This window comes from Mus musculus, chromosome 11 (assembly GCF_000001635.26).
Source record: "Mus musculus strain C57BL/6J chromosome 11, GRCm38.p6 C57BL/6J".
Lineage (NCBI taxonomy): Eukaryota > Metazoa > Chordata > Mammalia > Rodentia > Muridae > Mus > Mus musculus.
This window is the reverse complement of record NC_000077.6, coordinates 31,067,009-31,086,119: the sequence shown is the minus strand read 5'-3', so window position 1 is coordinate 31,086,119 and position 19,111 is coordinate 31,067,009. Positions and strand designations below refer to the sequence as shown.

The following is a 19,111-nucleotide window of genomic DNA, read 5'->3' as shown; positions in this document are numbered from 1 at the left end:
TTTTTAATTTTTTGGCTAATAAAATTTTAATAAGTATAGTAAAGTTTGAAAAATCTGTTTTACAATAGTCATTTAAATATCAATCACCAGGTAACATATACTTGTAACCTCAACACACAAGAAGTAAAGGCAGGAGTACCAAGAGTTTTAGGCTAGCCTGGACTACAAGAAAGACCAACAACAAGATAATCAATTCACAGAATTTTCACCCAGTTCACAGGGTATATAAACAGGTTACTATATTATCAGTAGAGACAGGTACAAATAAAATAAGTTAATATTTCCTTTCAGAGATGATAACTTTACAGATAGAACATGAATCTATAAAAATTTCTAAAGAAATATTAAGTTTAATATTCTATTGAATATAAACTAAGTATTTTCCTTATGTATCTTTACAAGAGCAAAAGATTCTTACTGAGTAAAAATAGTCAATTGCTGCTCCCTGTAAGATTTGTACGCTAAACTTATGAATAGATATAATTCAGAGGAAAATACTACCCTTTCCCCCATGCTTTCCACATATGAAGAAATCCATATTATGCCTAATTTACTGTGCCCTCCCCCCAGCCTTGAGCAGGCTGGCTCAGACCTTGTTTGCCACAGTTCCCAGCTCACCTAGAGTCTTCTGACCTAGGTAAATTCTTTTGTCTGCAGCTTCATGCAAGACGCTACCTGCTGAGCAGCTGAGCTTGTTTTCCTGATAAAGCAAACAGGAGATCCTGGCACAGTGGGGGATGGGTTCCCCCCTTTAATATCAGACTCTAAAATTAAAGTTGGGCCTTGATCAGAGAACTTTGTCTTGGCTTGTTACTTCTCTTGCTGCCTTTTCCATCCAACCCCATCTTTCCTTTCAGGAACTCTGAAACTCGTGGCTGCCAGTGGCTACAATTTACTATGTTCTCTAAAAAATCCACAAAAATTCTAACATAACTAGAGAAGCAAGAGAAGAAAGAGTAGCAGTGTGTTTAAAGCTGTGCCTTCTTACCCAAATGTTGTTGAAGAGCCCAAGAGGAGTTTGCACGAACAGAGAGCATCTTTTCAACAGCTGAAGGAAGTCTCTTCCAATTAGAAAATTCCAAAGTAAAGATAAGGATGTCATCACTGGCTGAATCAACCCTGTATCAACAACATATTAACAGGCCATCAGAAAACAAATGTGTGTGTGTCTGTATATTTGCTTCTAGTACTAGCCATATACACATAAGTAAATACCACACTCTTATTTTTAAAGAACTTAATGATGAAAGGAAAACCACAGCAAAACCACACAGTATTCAAACAACTAAGGCAACTCATTAGACTCCCAGAAGCGGAATAATGTTGTGTGCAGTAATCCAAGGGACCTCAAGAGGAATTTCTACATTCCTGAAAAGCAGGCATTTTCTTTTTCCATTGGAAAAAGAACCAGAGTCTTGGCTGAACTTGCCATTACCTTCTCACAACTGAGCTGTTTTGCCAAATGTAGTCTGGCTATCCCTATAGACACAGGATGATCTAGAAAGGATAAAGCTCAAATATTTCCACTCATCCCAAAGCTGAGCATAAAAAGAGACATCTCTTCTACCACCCTTAGCCCTCACCTCCTTAACTATTCCTAGAAGTTATGCAGCTGTTCTAAGAACCTTCCTCATTATAGACTCAGCCATAAAGAGTGATCTAACATTGCATTCAGCATTAAGAACAAAAAATATGAGGTCCACACTAATATATATTCCTCTCTCTTTTTTTCAAAACAACACAGGATTCCCTATCAGTCCAACTAAAAGAGGCTTCCCCAAATGTTAGAAATTGAATCTAGTGAAAATTTAAAAAAATGGTTGAAATGCCTAAATTCTTTAAGCTCCTAGCTCTCTTACATAATGTGTAACCTATTTCTTCAAAATTTATAAAAATATATAAAATATAATAAACACACTTTTACAAGTATAAAATATGTATGTATAAATATATTACTAGAATATGAAAACTTCAGTATTATATTTTCCAGGAGATCTCACATCATTATACACATGAAATACAGTCAGTACTTTAAGAAAACTTAAAATCCTAGCAAATTACTCATCCAAGTTCAACTACACAGCCTCACGTTGTTTGAAAAACAAACACACAAACAGAACAACTATATAACTGTGGTGTCAGACCCCAGACAAATGGCTAAGGTGTTTACTTAACAGACACTGCCCATCAGCCTCTTTCAGCATTGTCAGTACCCACTAAGGAGACATCCTGCTTGGCAGATCCCACCACCTACCATAAACTCTCCAGCCCAGTAACTGGGCTGGGCTTCCCTAGCTTCTCTCCCATACATAACCTAGCCATATGACAGTCAAGAGACTGGTCTTTTGGTCTCCTGGGATCTTGTCCCTGGTTCCCCTCTCTTCCTCTCCACCCCCACCCCCTCGCCTCACATGTTTCTGTTCAATATGAAGGTCATGTTCACTCTGGAATCACCCAGATGCCTTGTCTGTGCTCTCTCTTCTATCTATAATAAAAACGTCAACTCCTTAGAAACAGTTATGTCTTTTTAAAAAAATTTCTTTATCTCATTCAATTAGTATAAAACAATTTCTTTTTATGCTCAGTTTCTGCAGACATTCCAAGAGAACAACTGAAGAAAGGAAAGAAACAGAAAGGGCAGTTTAGCTGTTGGTTCCTCAGAAAGCACATTGAGAAAAGGGAGGGATAGACATAGATATCTCTGAATATAAAGTGACTCTTTAGTAGTGAAGTATATGAATCGGCACTATCAATTCAGAATGTTAAACTAAATAATTTGATTGTTTATTTGTTTCTTAACACTTTCCTAACAAATCTTAGAAATGGAGTATGTACCAAGGATGTATTAACCACACACAAAAAAAAAAAAAAAAAAAAACAAAAAACAAAAAAACCCCTCACAACTTAAACATGGAGTAAGAAAATCATTTAAACTAGAAAAAGAACAGTATATTTTATGAACTTTGGGGCTATGTTCAATATTGCACTCTCCTTACCAAGAGTTGACTTAGTTGGTTAGAGAACAAAGGATAACAGTCAAAATTTAATTATTTTTCTTCCATAGGTTTTAGAGAGCAAAGGAAAATTGGAGATATTTAATTCCTTTTTCTATCCATAAGTTTTCCTAATTTAGAAGTAGGAAGGAACAAGAAAAGATGGCACAAATTTCACAATGGATGGAAGTGTCTGACCTTAAATAACAGAACTACTTCATTTCTCTGGGTGCATGAAGTTAAAGCAAAGTAGTTAAGAACATAGATTTGAGTGCCACACAGGATATCTGGGAAACTCCAGGATGTAAAAGTTAAAAGAAATGGAGTCAGTTCATGGTTTCAGGTGAAGAAAAATTAAATATATAGCTGAAGAAAAAGTGCATGCTCTGGAGACAGGCATCGCTAGGGTTCAGGAAAGGAGAACAGACTGTCGAACTGTCTATAGCTACTTGAGGTGTTTAGTCAAATTTAAAGCACAGTCAGGAGATGACTCCTAGACAGTGAAAGGTTATCTTTTGCTAGCTAGCCCCAGAGAAGAGCTAATCATGAAATTCACTAAGACATTAGCATCACCTTATATAACTGTGTTAATTACTAGATGTAACTGGCCCTTGAAAGTATACTATCGCACAATAGAATGCATATGGGGAGGCAGAACTGTTATGACAAACATATGCAAGTTCCTAAATTAGAGATGTCTCATTGTATTGTCAGTAATCTTCCTGTTTCATTCAATTACCTTAAAAATAGAGTTTTACACAAATTAATATAGAAGAGTAGAGAGTGGAAACAGCATTTGATAGGCAGCTATAAATGTTTAAATCATCTGTTGAGAGAGTACAGTCAGGGGTTCAGTATGTTATTAGGAAAGTGGAAGGAAAGTAGATTCCCCAGAAATAAAAGTCAACTTTAAGAGGTAGGGAGATGCTGCTCGGAGATGCTCAGCAGGTGAGAATGCTCGCTGCTGACCCTGATGACCTCAGCTCCATTCCTGAAACTGACTGTTGCAGGGCTGACGTATTTCACCAAGGGTCGGGAAGGTAACACCTTCTCTATTAGACCCGAGGCTTTGGTTCTATTTTTGTCATTTGACTAATCAAACCTGTTGCTCACATACCATACTACAGGCACCTATCTGAGATAACAACGTTTGCTAAATCTGGAAGTGTGTAGAAACAATCTTGTCACCACAGAATCCCGACTCAACATTCATATACTCTCTTATAAAGGGCTGACATGATAAACAACCAGAACTAAGTAAGCTATATCCTCAGAAACCGTGAAAGCTACACCTTTCCTAATCACTTGCATGCAGACACTTCTTATAGAACTCAGTGCTTTAATATCCTCTTCACTGTTTTCAGCCCCCAACTCTTTCAAACCAGCACAGCTACAATGGTCAATACTCTCACGCAATGCAGATATGGTGGTCAGTACACACACCCACACACACACACACATCCTAGACCAGACATCTCAAGAACTGATTAGAAAGATTTCTTACCAAGAGCTGCTGCACAGCAGAATCAATGGGTCAAATCCAGCAAGCAGGAGATGTGGCAACCATGCCTTGTATTTTGTTTGTGCTTTAACTGCATAACTTATGAATTCAGATGTATGATTCCAAGGTACCATCAGGGAACCTTTCTTCAAAAAAGAGCAAAACATTGAAAACTTCTCATACTTGAGGCAGTATGCCAAGTGAAGTTCATTTAACTGGGCTCCATACTTCAAAAGAATATTCACAATTCCAGAAAAATCACAGCTTCACCAAAAAATAAAAATAAAAAAGAAGCAAAATGAGAAAGAAGGAAAAAAGAAAGACAAAGAAGTTTAAAAGTTAGACTGCATTACAACAAATACTTTTATTAACAAATTTTTAATAGTAGTAACAACTGGAAATGAAAATAGCACTTGGTATAACCAATGGCTTTTACATGCAATAAGTTTGAATAGAGTAATGATAAAGAAAACTTTTTGTATCAATCGCTCTGCATTGTTTGTGGTTTCAACGCTAAGATTTTTAAGATATCTTTCACACAGAAACCTTTTTTCAAGCTATAATGTTTTCTACAATTAAAAATTTCTGTTATATTTTTTTAAAAGAGCTAATGAAGAACAAGGTAAGTCTCTGAAGATTGATTCATTCTACAATGCTCCATATTATGTATCCTTAGCCAATTTCCACTTTTTTATATTCAGCAAATATGTAGGTAGGTAGGTACAGATATCACATTTATCACACAGGGAAATTTTTCTTTTCTTTTTTTTGTTTTTTTGTTTGTTTGTTTGTTTCAAGACAGGGTTTCTCTGTATAGCCCTGGCTGTCCTGGAACTCATTCTGCAGACCAGGCTGGCCTCGAACTCAGAAATCCATCTGCCTCTGCCTCCCAAGTGCTGGGATTAAAGGCGTGCGCCACCACCGCCCGGCCAGGAAAGCTTTTCTAATGAACAAATTTTAACTTAAAACTCTGTGTTATAAAGTTGATCTTAATTTTAAGCACTTCTGTGAAATAAACATTTACCATTTTAGCCTATTAAATTAATTGCTTAAAAACAGATCATCAAATACGGATAGTGTCTTAGTCAGTGTTTCTATTCCTGAACAAAGATCATGACCAAGAAGCAAACTGGGGAGGAAAGGGTTTATTCAGCTTACATTGCTACATTGCTGTTCATCACTAAAGGAAGTCAGAACTGGAACTCAAGCAGGTCAGAAAGCAGGAGCTGATGCAGAGACCATGGAGGGATGTTCTTTACTGGCTTGCTTCCACTTGCTTGCTCTGCTTGCTTTCTTATAGAACCCAAGACCTACCAGCCCAGAGATGGTACCACCCACAAGGGGTCCTCCCCCTTGATCACTGAGGAAATGCCTTACAGCTGGATCTCATGGGGGCATTTCCCCAACTGAAGATCCTTTCTCTGTGATAACTCCAGCCTGTGTCAAGTTGACACACAAAACCAGCCAGTGCAGATAGCTACATGGAAAAACAAAGAAGGTGTAATTCCCATTTGAAAAAGTCATAGGGGACCAGGGCACCTCCCAGTTCCCAGTGTGCCAGATTGGAACAGAGATCCTGCTCTAGACCCAATCCCTCACAGCATACACCCCCACTGCAGTTCGATCTGCTACCCATCTCCCCTGCACCAGAAATTCAGACACATGAAGCTTCTTAAACTCTGCCCAGAGACACAGCATACCAAGATCCCTGTGATGCAAGAAAGCAAATTTCCTCCCAGATGGATACCAGGGCATCTTCCAGCTTCCACTTGTGCCCCCAAGAAGATACCTGATACCACACAGTACACACAACGGTGGCAGCTCGACACCACAGCTCGAATTCCCAGGCTCACAGGAAGGTCAGGCTCCAGTCAAAGACAGGGAGGTGATAAAACCAGAGATAACCAGATGGCAAGTGACAAGCATAAGAACATAAGCAACAGAAACCAATTTGACTTGGCAACATCAGAACCCAGTTCTCCCACCACAGCAAGTCCTGGATACCCCAACACACCTATAAATCAAGATTCAGATCTAAACTTTCATTTCATGAAGATGACAGAGGACTTTAAGAAGGACATAAATAACTCTCTTAAAGAAATACAGGAGAACACAAGTAAACAAGAAGAAGCCCTTCAAGACGAAACACATAAGTCCCTTAAAGAAGTACAGGAGAGCACAATCAAAGGTGAAGGAATTGAATGAAACCGTCCAGGATCTAAGAATGGAAATAGAACCATTAAAGAAAACTCAAAAGGAGGCAGGCCTAGAGATGGAAAACCTAGGAAAGAGAACGGGAGTCATAGATGAAAGCATCACCAACAGAATACAAGAGATAGGAAAATCTCAGAAGCAGAAGATACAATAGAAGACATAGACACAACAGTCAAGGGAAATACAAAAACCAAAAAGCTCCTAACTCAAAACATTCAAGAAATCCAGGACACAATCAAAAGACCCAACCTGAGAATAATAGGTATAGAAGAGAGTAAAGATTCCCAACTCAAAGAGCTGTAAACATCTTCAACAAAATTATTGAAGAAAACTTTCCTAATGTAAAGAAAGAAATGACCATAAACATACAAGAAGTCTACAGAACACTAAACAGATGAGACCAGAAAAGAAATTCCTCTTGTCACATAATAATTAAAACATCAAATGCACAGAACAAAGAAAGTATGTTGAAAGCAGTAAGGGGAAAAAGGTCAAGTAACATATAAAGGCAGGCCTATCAGAATTACACTAGATTTCTCAAAAGAGACTCTGGAAGGCAGAAGATCCTGTACAGATGTCATACAGACTCTAAAAGAACAAAAATGAAAGTCCAGGCTGTTATACCCAACAAAAATTCACAATTACCATAGATGAAGAAACCAAAGTTTTCCAAGACAGAACCAAATTTAAATAGTATCTTTCCACAAATCCAGTCCCACAGAGGATAACTGAAGGAAAAGTCCTCCAACACAAGGAGGGAAACAACACCCAAGAAAAAGCAAGAAAGTAATCTTTTCACAACAAACCCAAAAGAAGAGAAAGACACAAATGTAATTCCAACTTTAACAACAAAATAACAGGAAGCAATGATCATTGGTCCCTAATCTCTCTCAACACCAATGAACTCAATTCCCCAATAAAAAGACATAGGCTAACAGACTGGATACACAAACAGGAGCCAACATTTTTCTGCATACAGGAAACACACCTGAGAGTCAAAGACAGACATTACCTCACAGTAAAAGGATGGAAATTTTTTTTTCAAGCAAATGGCCCCAAGAAACAAGCTGAAGTAGCCATCCTAATATCCAACAAAATAGACTTTCAAACAAAAGTTACCAAAAAAGATAAGGAAGGACACTACATATTCATCAAAGGAAAAATCCACCAGGATGAACTCTCAATTCTGGAAGCCAATGCCTCAAATGCAAGGGCACCCACATTTGTAAAGGAAACCCTACTAAAGCTCAAAACCAACACTGAACCTCATACAATAATAGTAGGAGATTTCAACACTCCACTCTCACCAATGAAACTAAATCAGAAACTAAAGGAAACAGAAACTAAATAGAGACGCAGGGAAACTAAAAGAATGAAACTAATTTAACAGATATCTACAGAACATTTCACCCTAAAACAAAAGAGTATACATTCTTCTCAGCACCTCATGGTACCTTCTCCAAAATTGACAATACACTTGGACACAAAACCTCAACAGATAGAAGAACATTGAATTAATCCCATGTATTCTATTGGGCCACCACGAATTGAAGCTGGTCTTCAAAGCAACAAAAATGGCAGAAAGCCCACATACACGTCAAAACCGAACAACTATCTACTCAATGATAATTTGGTCAGGGGAGAAATAAAGAAAGAAATTAAAGACTTTTTAGAATTCAATGAAAATAAAGGCACAACATACACAAACTTATGGGACACAATGAAAGCAATGCTAAGAGGAAAACTCATAGCTCTGAGTGCCTCCAAAAAGAAATTGTTGAGAGCATACACTAGCAGCTTAACAGCTCATCTGAAAGCTCTAGAATAAAAAGAAGTAAATACACCCAAGAGGAGTAGAAGGCAGGAAATAAACTCAGGGCTGAAATCAACCAAGTAGAAACAAAGAGAACTATACAAAGAATCAACAAAACTTGTAGCTGGTTCTTTGAGAAAATCAACAAGATAGATAAACCCTTAGCCATACTGTCTATGGGGCACAGAGACAGTATCCAGATTAACAAAATCAGGAATGAAAAGGGAACAACAGAACAACAGAAAATGAGGAAATTCAAAAGATAATCAGATCCTACTACAAAAGTCTATACTCAACATAACTAGAAAACTTGGATGAAATGGATCAATTTCTAGACAAATACCGGGTACTAAAGTTAACAGGATCAGATAAACCATCTAAACAGCCCCACAACCCATCATTGAAATATATGCAATCATTAAAAGTCTCCCCCCACACCCCTAAAAAAGCCCAGGGCCAGATGGTTTTGGTGCTGAATTCTATCAGACCTTCAAAGAGAATCTAATACTAATACTCCTCAAACTATTCCACAAAATAGAAACAGAAAGAACACTAACTAATTCTATGAAGCCACAGTTACACTGATACCGAAACCACAAAAAGAGAACTACAGACCACTTTCCCTTATGAATATTGATGCAAAAATAATAAAATCCTCGCAAACCAAATCCAAAAACACATCCAGAAGATCATCACATGTGATCAAGTAGGCTTCATCCCAGGGATGCAGGGATGGTTCAATATATGGAAATCCATCCTTGTAATCCAGTATATAAACAAACTCAAAGGAGAAAACAAAACAAAACACATGATCCACTAACTCATTGGATGTGGAAAAAGCCTTCGACAAAATACAACACCAATTCATGTTAAAAGTATTGGAGAGCCTGGAGGGCTCAGCTGGAGCAGGTAAGGGAGCCATCTTGGGTCCTGGATCCCTCAGAGACTAGTCTGCACAGGTAAGAGTGCAGGCTACAGAAGTGACACAGTTTCTGGGACAAGCAGAAGCAACATAGCTTCTGGGACAGACCCCATTTTGGGCTCCAGAAATCGGGGCACCTTCCCCAACAGAGGAGAGGTGTCCGCCTAGGAGGGCTCTTTCGGAGCAGGTGAGGGAGCAATCTTGGGTCCTGGGTCCCTCAGAGACAAGTCTGCACAGGTGAGAGTGCGGACTACAGAAGTGACACAATTTCTGGGACAAGCAGAAGCAACACAGCTTCTGGGACAGACCCGATTCAGGCTCCAGATATCTGAGCATCTTCCCTGCCAGAGGAGAGGTGTCTGGGCGGGAGGGCTCTGACCATCAGAGCAGGTGAGAGAGCCATCTTGTGTCCCGTGTCCCTCTGAGACCAGTCCGTACAGGTGAGTGGGCAGACTGCAAGGCAACACATCTTCTGGGACAGGCCCTCTTTCTGGGCTTCATCTTCAGCCAGGAGGCCGGTCTGAACGCCAGATATCTGTGCACTTTCCCTGCAAGAGGAGAGCTAGCCTGCAGAGAGTACTCTGACCACTAAGAGGAGAGCGAGACTCCCAGGTCTGTTGACAGAGGCTATCAGAATCACAACCAGAGACAATTATAACAACTAACTCCAGAGATTACCAGATGGCGAAAGGCAAACGTAAGAATCTTACTAAGAGAAACCAAGACCACTCACCATCATCAGAACCCAGCACTCCCACATCAGCCAGTCCTGGATACCCCGACACACTGGAAAAGCAAGATTTAAAATCATACCTCATGATGCTGGTAGAGGACATCAAGAAGGGCTTTAATAACTCACTTAAAGAAATACAGGAGAACACTGATAAAGAGGTAGAAATCCTTAAAGAAATACAGGAAAACACAACCAAACAGGTGATGGAATTGAACAAAACCATTCAAGACCTAAAAAGGGAAGTAGAAACAATAAAGAAAACCCAAAGTGAGACAACGCTGGAGATAGAAACCCTGGGAAAGAAATCTGGAACTGTGGAGAGCCGGTACATGCTGCGAGCAACTGCGTGCGTGCTGCCAGTAATTTCTGAGGAGAGCCGTGTGTGCTGCGAGCAATCGCCATTATAAGATGGCGCGGGCCTCTGCTGTGCCTAACTAGTAAACAAGCCTTGTACGCAGGTGCGAGAGTGAATTCACTCCTAGTCACTCCCATTCTCGGGGTGTAATAGTGGGGTGATGGGCAAGCAACGAATCGGGAGCTGTCACGCCATATCAGGTGCTGAAACGTCACACTGCGGGTTATAAAAGCAGCGCCATTTTCCCGGTTCAGGATCTTCCTGAGAAGGAAGCAATAAAGCTCTTGCCACGGAAGATTCTGGTTTGTTGCGTCTTTCTTGCCGGTCGAGCGGGACGCAATATGGAACCATAGATGTGAGCATCAGCAACAGAATACAAAAGATGGAAGAGAAAAATCTCAGGTGCAGAAGATTCCATAGAGAACATCAGCACAACAATCAAAGAAAATGGAAAATGCAAAAAGATCCTAACTCAAAACATCCAGGAAATCCAGGACACAATGAAAAGACCAAACCTACGGATAATAGTAGATGAGAATGAAGATTTTTCAACTTAAAGGGCCAGCAAATATCTTCAAAAAAATTATAGAAGAAAACTTCCCAAACCTAAAGAAAGAGATGCCCATGAACATACAAGAAGCCTACAGAACTCCAAATAGACTGGACCAGAAAAGAAATTCCTCCCAACACATAATAATCAGAACAACAAATGCACTAAATAAAGATAGAATATTAAAAGCAGTAAGGGAAAAAGGTCAACATATAAAGGCAGGCCTATTAGAATTATACCAGACTTCTCATCAGAGATTATGAAAGTCAGAAGATCCTGGACAGATGTTATGCAGACCCTACGAGAACACAAATGCCAGCCCAGGCTACTATACCCAGCAAAACTCTCAATTACCATAGATGGAGAAACCAATGTATTCCATAATAAAACCAAATTCGCACAATATCTTTTCCACGAATCCAGCTCTTCATAGGATAATAAAGGGAAAACACCAACACAAGGGCTGAAACTACACCCTAGAAAAAGCAAGAAAGTAATCCTTCAACAAATCTAAAAGAAGACAGTCCCAAGAACAGAATCCCAACTTTAACAACAAAAATAACAGGAAGCAACAATTACTTTTCTTTAATTTCTCTTAAAATCAATGGATTCAATTCCCCAATAAAAAGACATATACTAATAGACTGGCTACACAAACAGGACCCTACATTTTGTTGCTTACAGGAAACCTACCTCAGGGAAAAGGACAGACACAACCTCAGAGTGAAATGCTGGAAAACAATTTTCCAAGCAAATGGTCTGAAGAAACAAGCTGGAGTAGCCATGCTAATATGGAATAAAATCGACTTCCAACCCAAAGTTATCAAAAAAGACAAGGAGGGGCACTTCATACTCTGCAAATGTAAAATCTACCAAGCTGACCTCTCAATTCTGAATATCTATGCTCCAAATACAAGGGCACCCACATTCATTAAGAAATTTTAGTAAAGCTCAAAGCACACATTGCACCTCACACAATAATAGTGGGAGACTTCAACACACCACTTTCACCAATGGACAGATCCTCGAAACAGAAACTAAACAGAGATACATGGACCCTAACTGAAGTATTGAAATAAATGGATTTAATAGATATCTACAGAACATTTTATCCTAAAACAAAAGGATATACCTCCTTCTCAGTGCCACATGGCACCTCCTCCAAAATTGACCATATAATTGGTCACAAAACAGGCCTCCACAGATACAAAAATACTGAAATTACCCCATACATCCTATCAGATCACCACAGACTAAGGCTCATCTTCAATAACAGAATAAATAATAGAAAGCCAACATTAACATGGAAACTGAACAACACTCTACTCAGTAATTCCTTGGTCAAGGATGAAATAAAGAAATTAAAGACTTTTTAGAGTTTAATGAAAATGAAGCCACAACATACCCAAACTTATGGGACACAATGAAGGCAGTCCTAAGAGGAAAACTCATAGCCCTGAGTGCCTCCAAAAAGAAACTAGAGAGAGCGTACACTAGCAGCCTGACAGCACACCTAGAAGCTCTAGAACTAAAGGAAGCAAATTCACCCAAGAGGAGTAGATGGCAGGAAATAATCAAACTCAGGGCTAAATTCAACCCAGTGGAAACAGAGAACTATTCAAAGAATCAACCAATCCAGGAGCTGGTTCTTTGAGAAAAATCAACAAGATAGATAAACCCTCAGCCAGATTAACTAGAGGGCACAGGGACAGTATCCTAATTAACAAAATCAAAAAGGAAAACGGAGACATAACAACAGAACCTGAGGAAATCCAAAACATCATCAGATCCTACTACAAAAGGCTATACTCAACAAAACTAGAAAACCTGGATGAAATCGACAGCTTCCTAGACAGATACAAGGTACCAAAGTTAAATCAGGATCAGATTAACAATCTAAACAGTCCCATTTCCCCTAAAGAAATAGAAGCAGTCATCAATAGTCTCCCAAACAAAACAAAACAAAAAACAAACAAAAAAAAAAAAAAAAAAGCCCAGGACCAGATGGGTTTAGTGCACAGTTCTATCAGACCTTTAAAGAAGACCTAATTCCAACTCTCCTCAAACTAAATGGAGAGAAACTCAAAGCAATCCCATTAAAATCAGGGACTAGACAAGGCTGCCCACTTTCTCCCTACCTATTCAATATAGTACTTGAAGTTCTAGTCAGAGCAATTAGACAACAAAAGGACATAAAGGGGATACAATTTGAAAGGAAATAGTCAAAAATATTACTATTTGCAGATGATATGATAGTATATATCAGTAACCTCAAAAATTCCACCAGAAAACTCCTAAATGTGATAAACAGCTTCAGTGCAGTAGCTGGATATAAAATTAACTCAAACAAATCAATGGCCTTTCTCTACATAAAGGATAAATGGACTGAGAAAGAAATTAGGGAAACAACACCCTTCACAATAGTCACAAAAAATATATAATAACTTGGTGTGACTCTAACTAAGGAAGTGAAAGATCTGCATGATAAGAACTTCAAGTCTATGAAGAAAGAAATTGAAGAAGATCTCTTAAGATGGAAAGATCTCCCATGCTCATGGATTGGCAGAATCAACATTGTAAAAATGGCTATCTTGCCAAAAGCAATCTACAGATTCAATGCAATCCCCATCAAAATTCCAACTCAATTCTTCAACGAATTAGAAAGGGCAATCTGCAAATTCATCTGGAATAATAAAAAACCTAGGATAGCAAAAACTCTTCTCAACAATAAAAGAACCTCTGGTAGAATCATCATACCTGACATTAAGCTGTACTACAGAGCAATTGTGATTAAAAACTGTATGGTACTGGTACAGTTACAGACAGGTAAATCAATGGAATAGAATTGAAGACCCAGAAATGAATCCACACACCTATGGTCACTTGATCTTTGACAAGGGACCTAAAACCATCCAGTGAAAAAAAGACAGCATTTTCAACACAATTGAGTACTATTCAGTGATTAAAAATGGTGACTTCATAGAATTTGCAGGCAAATGGATGGAACTAGGAAATATCATCCTGAGTGAGGTAACCCAGACAGAAAAGAACACACATAGTGTATGCTCACTAATAAGTGGATATTAGCCCAAAAGCTCACAGTGTCCATGATACAACCCACAGAGCATATGGAACATGGAAGGAAGACTAGGGTGTGGATATGTCAGTCCTACATGCATTCAGAGGGGAACAGGACGATTGTGAGAGATGGAATGAGAGGGGGACAAGGGAGGGAGAAAGGAGGAGAAAATAAGGGTGGCAGTATCAGAATCTGGAGGATATGTGAGAGAGGTACACAGGGTCTGGAAAGTGAATAAAAATAGGTAGCAAGGGAGATGAAGAACTTGGGATAGCCACTGGAGGGTCCGAGACACCAGAGAAATGTGAGGCTCCCAGGACCCAATGGAATTGACTTTAGCTGTAATGCACAGAGAAGGGGGAGCTAGAACCTGAGGAGACCACCTCCGTAGAATGGCAAGGGCCCTGATCAAGGTATGGAGCCACCCACCCATCTCAAAGGTTTGTTTTGTTTTCCCAGAAATCTTCTTATCCAAAGGAAGAACGGGGAGGGGGGAGGAACAAAGACTGAAGGGCCAACTGAGGATGGCCCCACCTGAGGATAGATCATGTCTGCAGACACCAAATCCAACACTGTTGCCATGGTCAAGAGGTGCTTGCTGAGAAGAACCTAGTGTGGCATTTCCTGGGGAGATATGGTCATCAACTGACTAATGCAGAGGTGGATGCTTGGAGCCAACCATCAGGCTGAACTCGGGAAATCTGGTGGGGGAGCTGGCAGAAGGACTGGACAGTGATTGCAGCCCCATTGGAAGAAAAACATAGGCTGGCCTGATCACCCAGTTCTCCCAGAGACTAGACCACCAACCAAAGAGTGTACCTAAAGGGATCTTTGGCTCCAGATACATATGTAGCAGAGGATGGCCTTGTTTGACAGCAGTGAGAGGGGTTGCCCTTGGTCCAGGGGAGGTTTGATACCCCAGAGTAGGGGGATGTTGGAAAGGTGGGTCAGGAAAGTGTGGGTGGGTGGCAGAGCACTCTCATAGAGGCAAAAGAGAGCAGGGAGGGCAGATATGGGATGGGAGGGTGGCAGAGAGGTAATAGGGAAGTGAGGTATCATGGGATGGGGGAATTGGTGGAGGTGGTAATCACGAAGCATTTGAGATGTGAACAAATGGAATGATTAATAACAATTTAAAAAACAAAAAAATTCAATATGTATTACACATTATAGTGTAAGTGGCAAATCGAAGTCAGATGAGGTTCTCGTGAGACCCTATTTCAACCAAAGGAAACAAATAAAAATTATATTCACTTTAAAAGAAAAAAAAATAAAAAGAAGATGAAAAAGTCACTGGACAGTTAGGTAGGGCTGTAAGTTAGAGAGCACAAGCCAAGGAACCAAGCTGTGTAACTCTAAGTGAGTTACATTGCTTTTCTAGTCCTTCTTAACTATTTATGAAAACAAATAAATAAGTGAGATACTGTATATGTGTTAAATACATTTCTTTAGGTAAATATATTTATAGACATTTAAATATCTTTATGCAAATAAATATAAAGTGTACGTAAGTATTAAAATTTTCAGATTTCTTATTTATTAATCCAATCTTTGAAACTTTGTTCAAAAGATAAAATTCAAAATAAATTATAAATCCCTTGTGGAAATATATTATTAACAGTATTATCTGTAGCAGAAATTAGAAAGAAACATTCAACAACAAAGAATCAGGTAAATAAGCATAACATAGTACAGTCATCAAAACTTCAACTTTGACAGTTACATGTTCATACTTTAGCACTGTTCATAAAGTTAACTGTAACAAAGCATAATTAATGTCTATGTTCCTTTGCACACAACTGAGAAAGGGAGTTACAAAGGAAAACAAATCCCTTTGAAATTGGCATTCTGTGGGCTGCACCAAGCCCAGCAAGTAGGTGGCAGAGTGATGGAAAACAAAGCCAAAAAAAAAAAAAAAAAAAAAAAAGGTGGAGAAACGATACAAGTGATTTGTGTGCTACAAACAGAGGCAAAACTGGAGACATGAAGGAAGTTGCCATTCCTGCTCCTTGAGAAATGGTGGATTATACTGTCCATCAGTCGAGCCAGTAACAAATGCAAAGTGCCAGTAGGGCTATGCCTCTTCCTTTGTGATAACTGACTACTGTGTCAGTCACTGTGATTCCCAGAACTGCATCCTAGCCCACAAAGAAGAGCAGGACCTGCAGAGAGAAGACCCAAAACCAACTCAACATGTCCTGCTTTGTTTACTTATTATGGTGGTGATTTAACAATGAAACTGGACAACTATATGTTAAATTACAGTTTTTCTATGCCATGATTAACTTTGGCCAGGGATTTATTTCCTTTGGAATCTTAGCTTTGGACAAACTTTCTGTTGTTGTTGTTTTTTGTTTTTTTAAGACAGGGTTTCTCTGTATAGCCCTGGCTGTCCTGGAACTCACTTTGTAGACCAGGCTGGCCTCGAACTCAGAAATCCACCTGCCTCTGCCTCCCGAGTGCTGGGATTAAAGGTGTGCCACCACGCCCATCTTTGGACAAACTTTTAACCAGCCTTTCAAAAGAAAATGTTATTACCGATGCAGGAGTCCACAGCCCTGCAATAGCATAGGTCTGATGTGTTGATTTCCTTGGCCCATGTTACCAACAAAGGCCTGAGGCTACGCTGATATCAAAGGGTTGAGAGATCTGGCCCTGGTCCTCACCTAGGCAGCCTGGGAGAGCTGCCCCCACCTCTAACCCTTGCTAGAGCACTTAGGACAGTGGGCCCCACATCTTGCCTGTGTAGCACAGTAGAGCTGGCTCTGGTAGAGAGGGTACTGGTGAGCCAGTGGGCAGACCAACTCAGCTACCACACCATCATCTTATGAATTGCTGGAGTACATGAAGAGGTCAGTCCTGCAGATCCAAATCTACAGAGGCTTCATGACACAGGGCACAACAGGATATCTGAGAGGATAGCATCAGCAACAGAATATAAGTAATGAAAGAGAGAATCTCAGGCATAGAAGATATGATAGAAGAAATTGATATATCAATCAAAGAAAATGCCAAATAAAACAAGTTTCTAACATAAAACATTCGAGAAATTTGGGAAGCTATAAAAAGACCAAACCTAAGAATAATAGGAATAGAAGATTCCCAGCTCAGAGGGCAAGAAAACATCTTAAAGATGGCCTAGTCGGCCATCACTGGAAAGAGAGGCCCCTTGGTCTTGCAACTTTATATGCCCCAGTACAGGAGAATGCCAGGGCCAAGAAGTGATGATGGGAGTGGGTGGGTTGGGGAGCAGGGCAGGGGGAGGGTATAGGGGACTTTCGGGATAGCATTGGAAATGTAAATGAAGAAAATATCTAATAAAAAAAACTGAAAAAAAGAAGAAAACATCTTAAACAGAGTCAGAGAAGAAAATCCCATAACCTTAAGAAAGAGAAGCCTATAAAACATAGGTTTGCAAAAACAACAAACAATCAGACCAGAAAAGAAAATCCTTCTGTCAAATAATAATCAAAACACTAAATGTATAGAACAACAACAAAAAAATATCAAAAGCTATAAGGGAAAAAAAAGCCAAGTAACACATAAAGGTGGACCTATCAGAATTACACGTAACTTCTCAAAAGAGACTCTAAAAGCCAGAAGGATCTGGGCAACTGTCTTGCAGATCCTAAAAGACCATGGATGTCAGCCCAGACTATTTAGGAAAACTTTCAATAATCATAGAGGAGGAAAAAGAAGATAATCCATGATAAAACTAAATTTAACCAATATCTTTCCAATAATACAGCCCTACAGAGGATGCCAGAAGGAAAACTCCAACCCAGTGAGGCTAACAACACTAAAAACAAAACAAAACCACAAGAAATTAATAAGTTCATGCCATAGAACATGCCCAATAGGACAAAAACACAGACACAGACACACAGACACACACACACACACACACACACACACACACACAACCACCACCACCATCAAAATAACAGGAATTGACAATCATTGGCCATAAATATCTCTCAACAACAATGGACTCAATTCCCCAGTAAAAAGAAAGGATAACAGAATGGAAAAGGTTCCATAATTCTACTGCATACAAGACACATATCTCTGCAACAAAGATAGACACTATCTCAGAATAAAATGCTAGAAAAATCCAAGTAAATGGATTCAAGAAACAAGCTAGAGTACTCATTCTAATACCTAATTAAATAGACTTTCAACCAAAACTAATCAAAAGAGATGGGGAAAGGCACTTCATATTCATCACTGGAAAATTCCAAAAGGGAGACATCACAATACTAAACATCTATGCCTCAAATGCAAGGGCACCCATATTCATAAAAGAAACATTACTAAAGCTTAAAATACACATCGAATACCATGCAATATTGGCAGAAGACTTTAACACCCTACTCTCACAGAAGGACAGGGCATTGGAACAGAAACTAAACAGAAATAATGAAACTAACAAACATAAATCAAATGGACCTTACAATATACATTATTCTCAACACTTTAAGGAATGTTCTCCAAAATTCACCATATACTGTATCACAAAGTAAGCCTCAACAGGTACAAGAAAATTGAAATTATCCCTTGCAACTTATCAGATCACCATGAATTAAAGCTGAACTTCAACAAGAGAATTATCAGAAAGCCTTCAAATTCATGGAAACTGAATAACTCTACTCAATGACCACTGCATCAAAGAAAAAATAAAGAAAAAAATTAAAGACTTTTTAAAATCAAGTGAAAGTGAAGTTACAATCTACCCAAACTACTAATTTAAAATCATACCTGAAAGCTCTAAGGATACACACACACACTCACTCACTCACTCAAGAGGAGTAGACATCGGGAAATAATCAAACTCAGGGCTGAAATCAATGAAGTAGAAACAAAGAGAACAATCCAAAGAATCAATGAAACAAAGAGCAGTTTCTTTGAGAAAAATCAAAAAGGCAAACTCTCTTGCCAATCTAACTAAAAG

The 19,111-nt window shown here is 39.1% G+C and overlaps 1 protein-coding gene across 3 annotated transcripts in view; it reads right to left on the bottom strand.

Annotated features, from left to right (window-relative positions):
• Positions 1-19,111, bottom strand: part of Asb3 (ankyrin repeat and SOCS box-containing 3) — a 148,313-nt gene that overhangs the window by 16,585 nt on the left and 112,617 nt on the right. For all 3 annotated transcript variants that reach the window (XR_003949485.1, NM_023906.3, XM_006514771.4), the window contains 2 exons: positions 4,498-4,758; positions 989-1,119 (listed from right to left, as the gene is read on the bottom strand). Coding sequence is in view for 2 of the 3 variants with exons in the window: in NM_023906.3 (NP_076395.2) it covers positions 989-1,119; positions 4,498-4,758 (392 nt within the window). In the remaining variant the exon portion in view is untranslated. The remainder of the gene's footprint in view (positions 1-988; positions 1,120-4,497; positions 4,759-19,111) is intronic.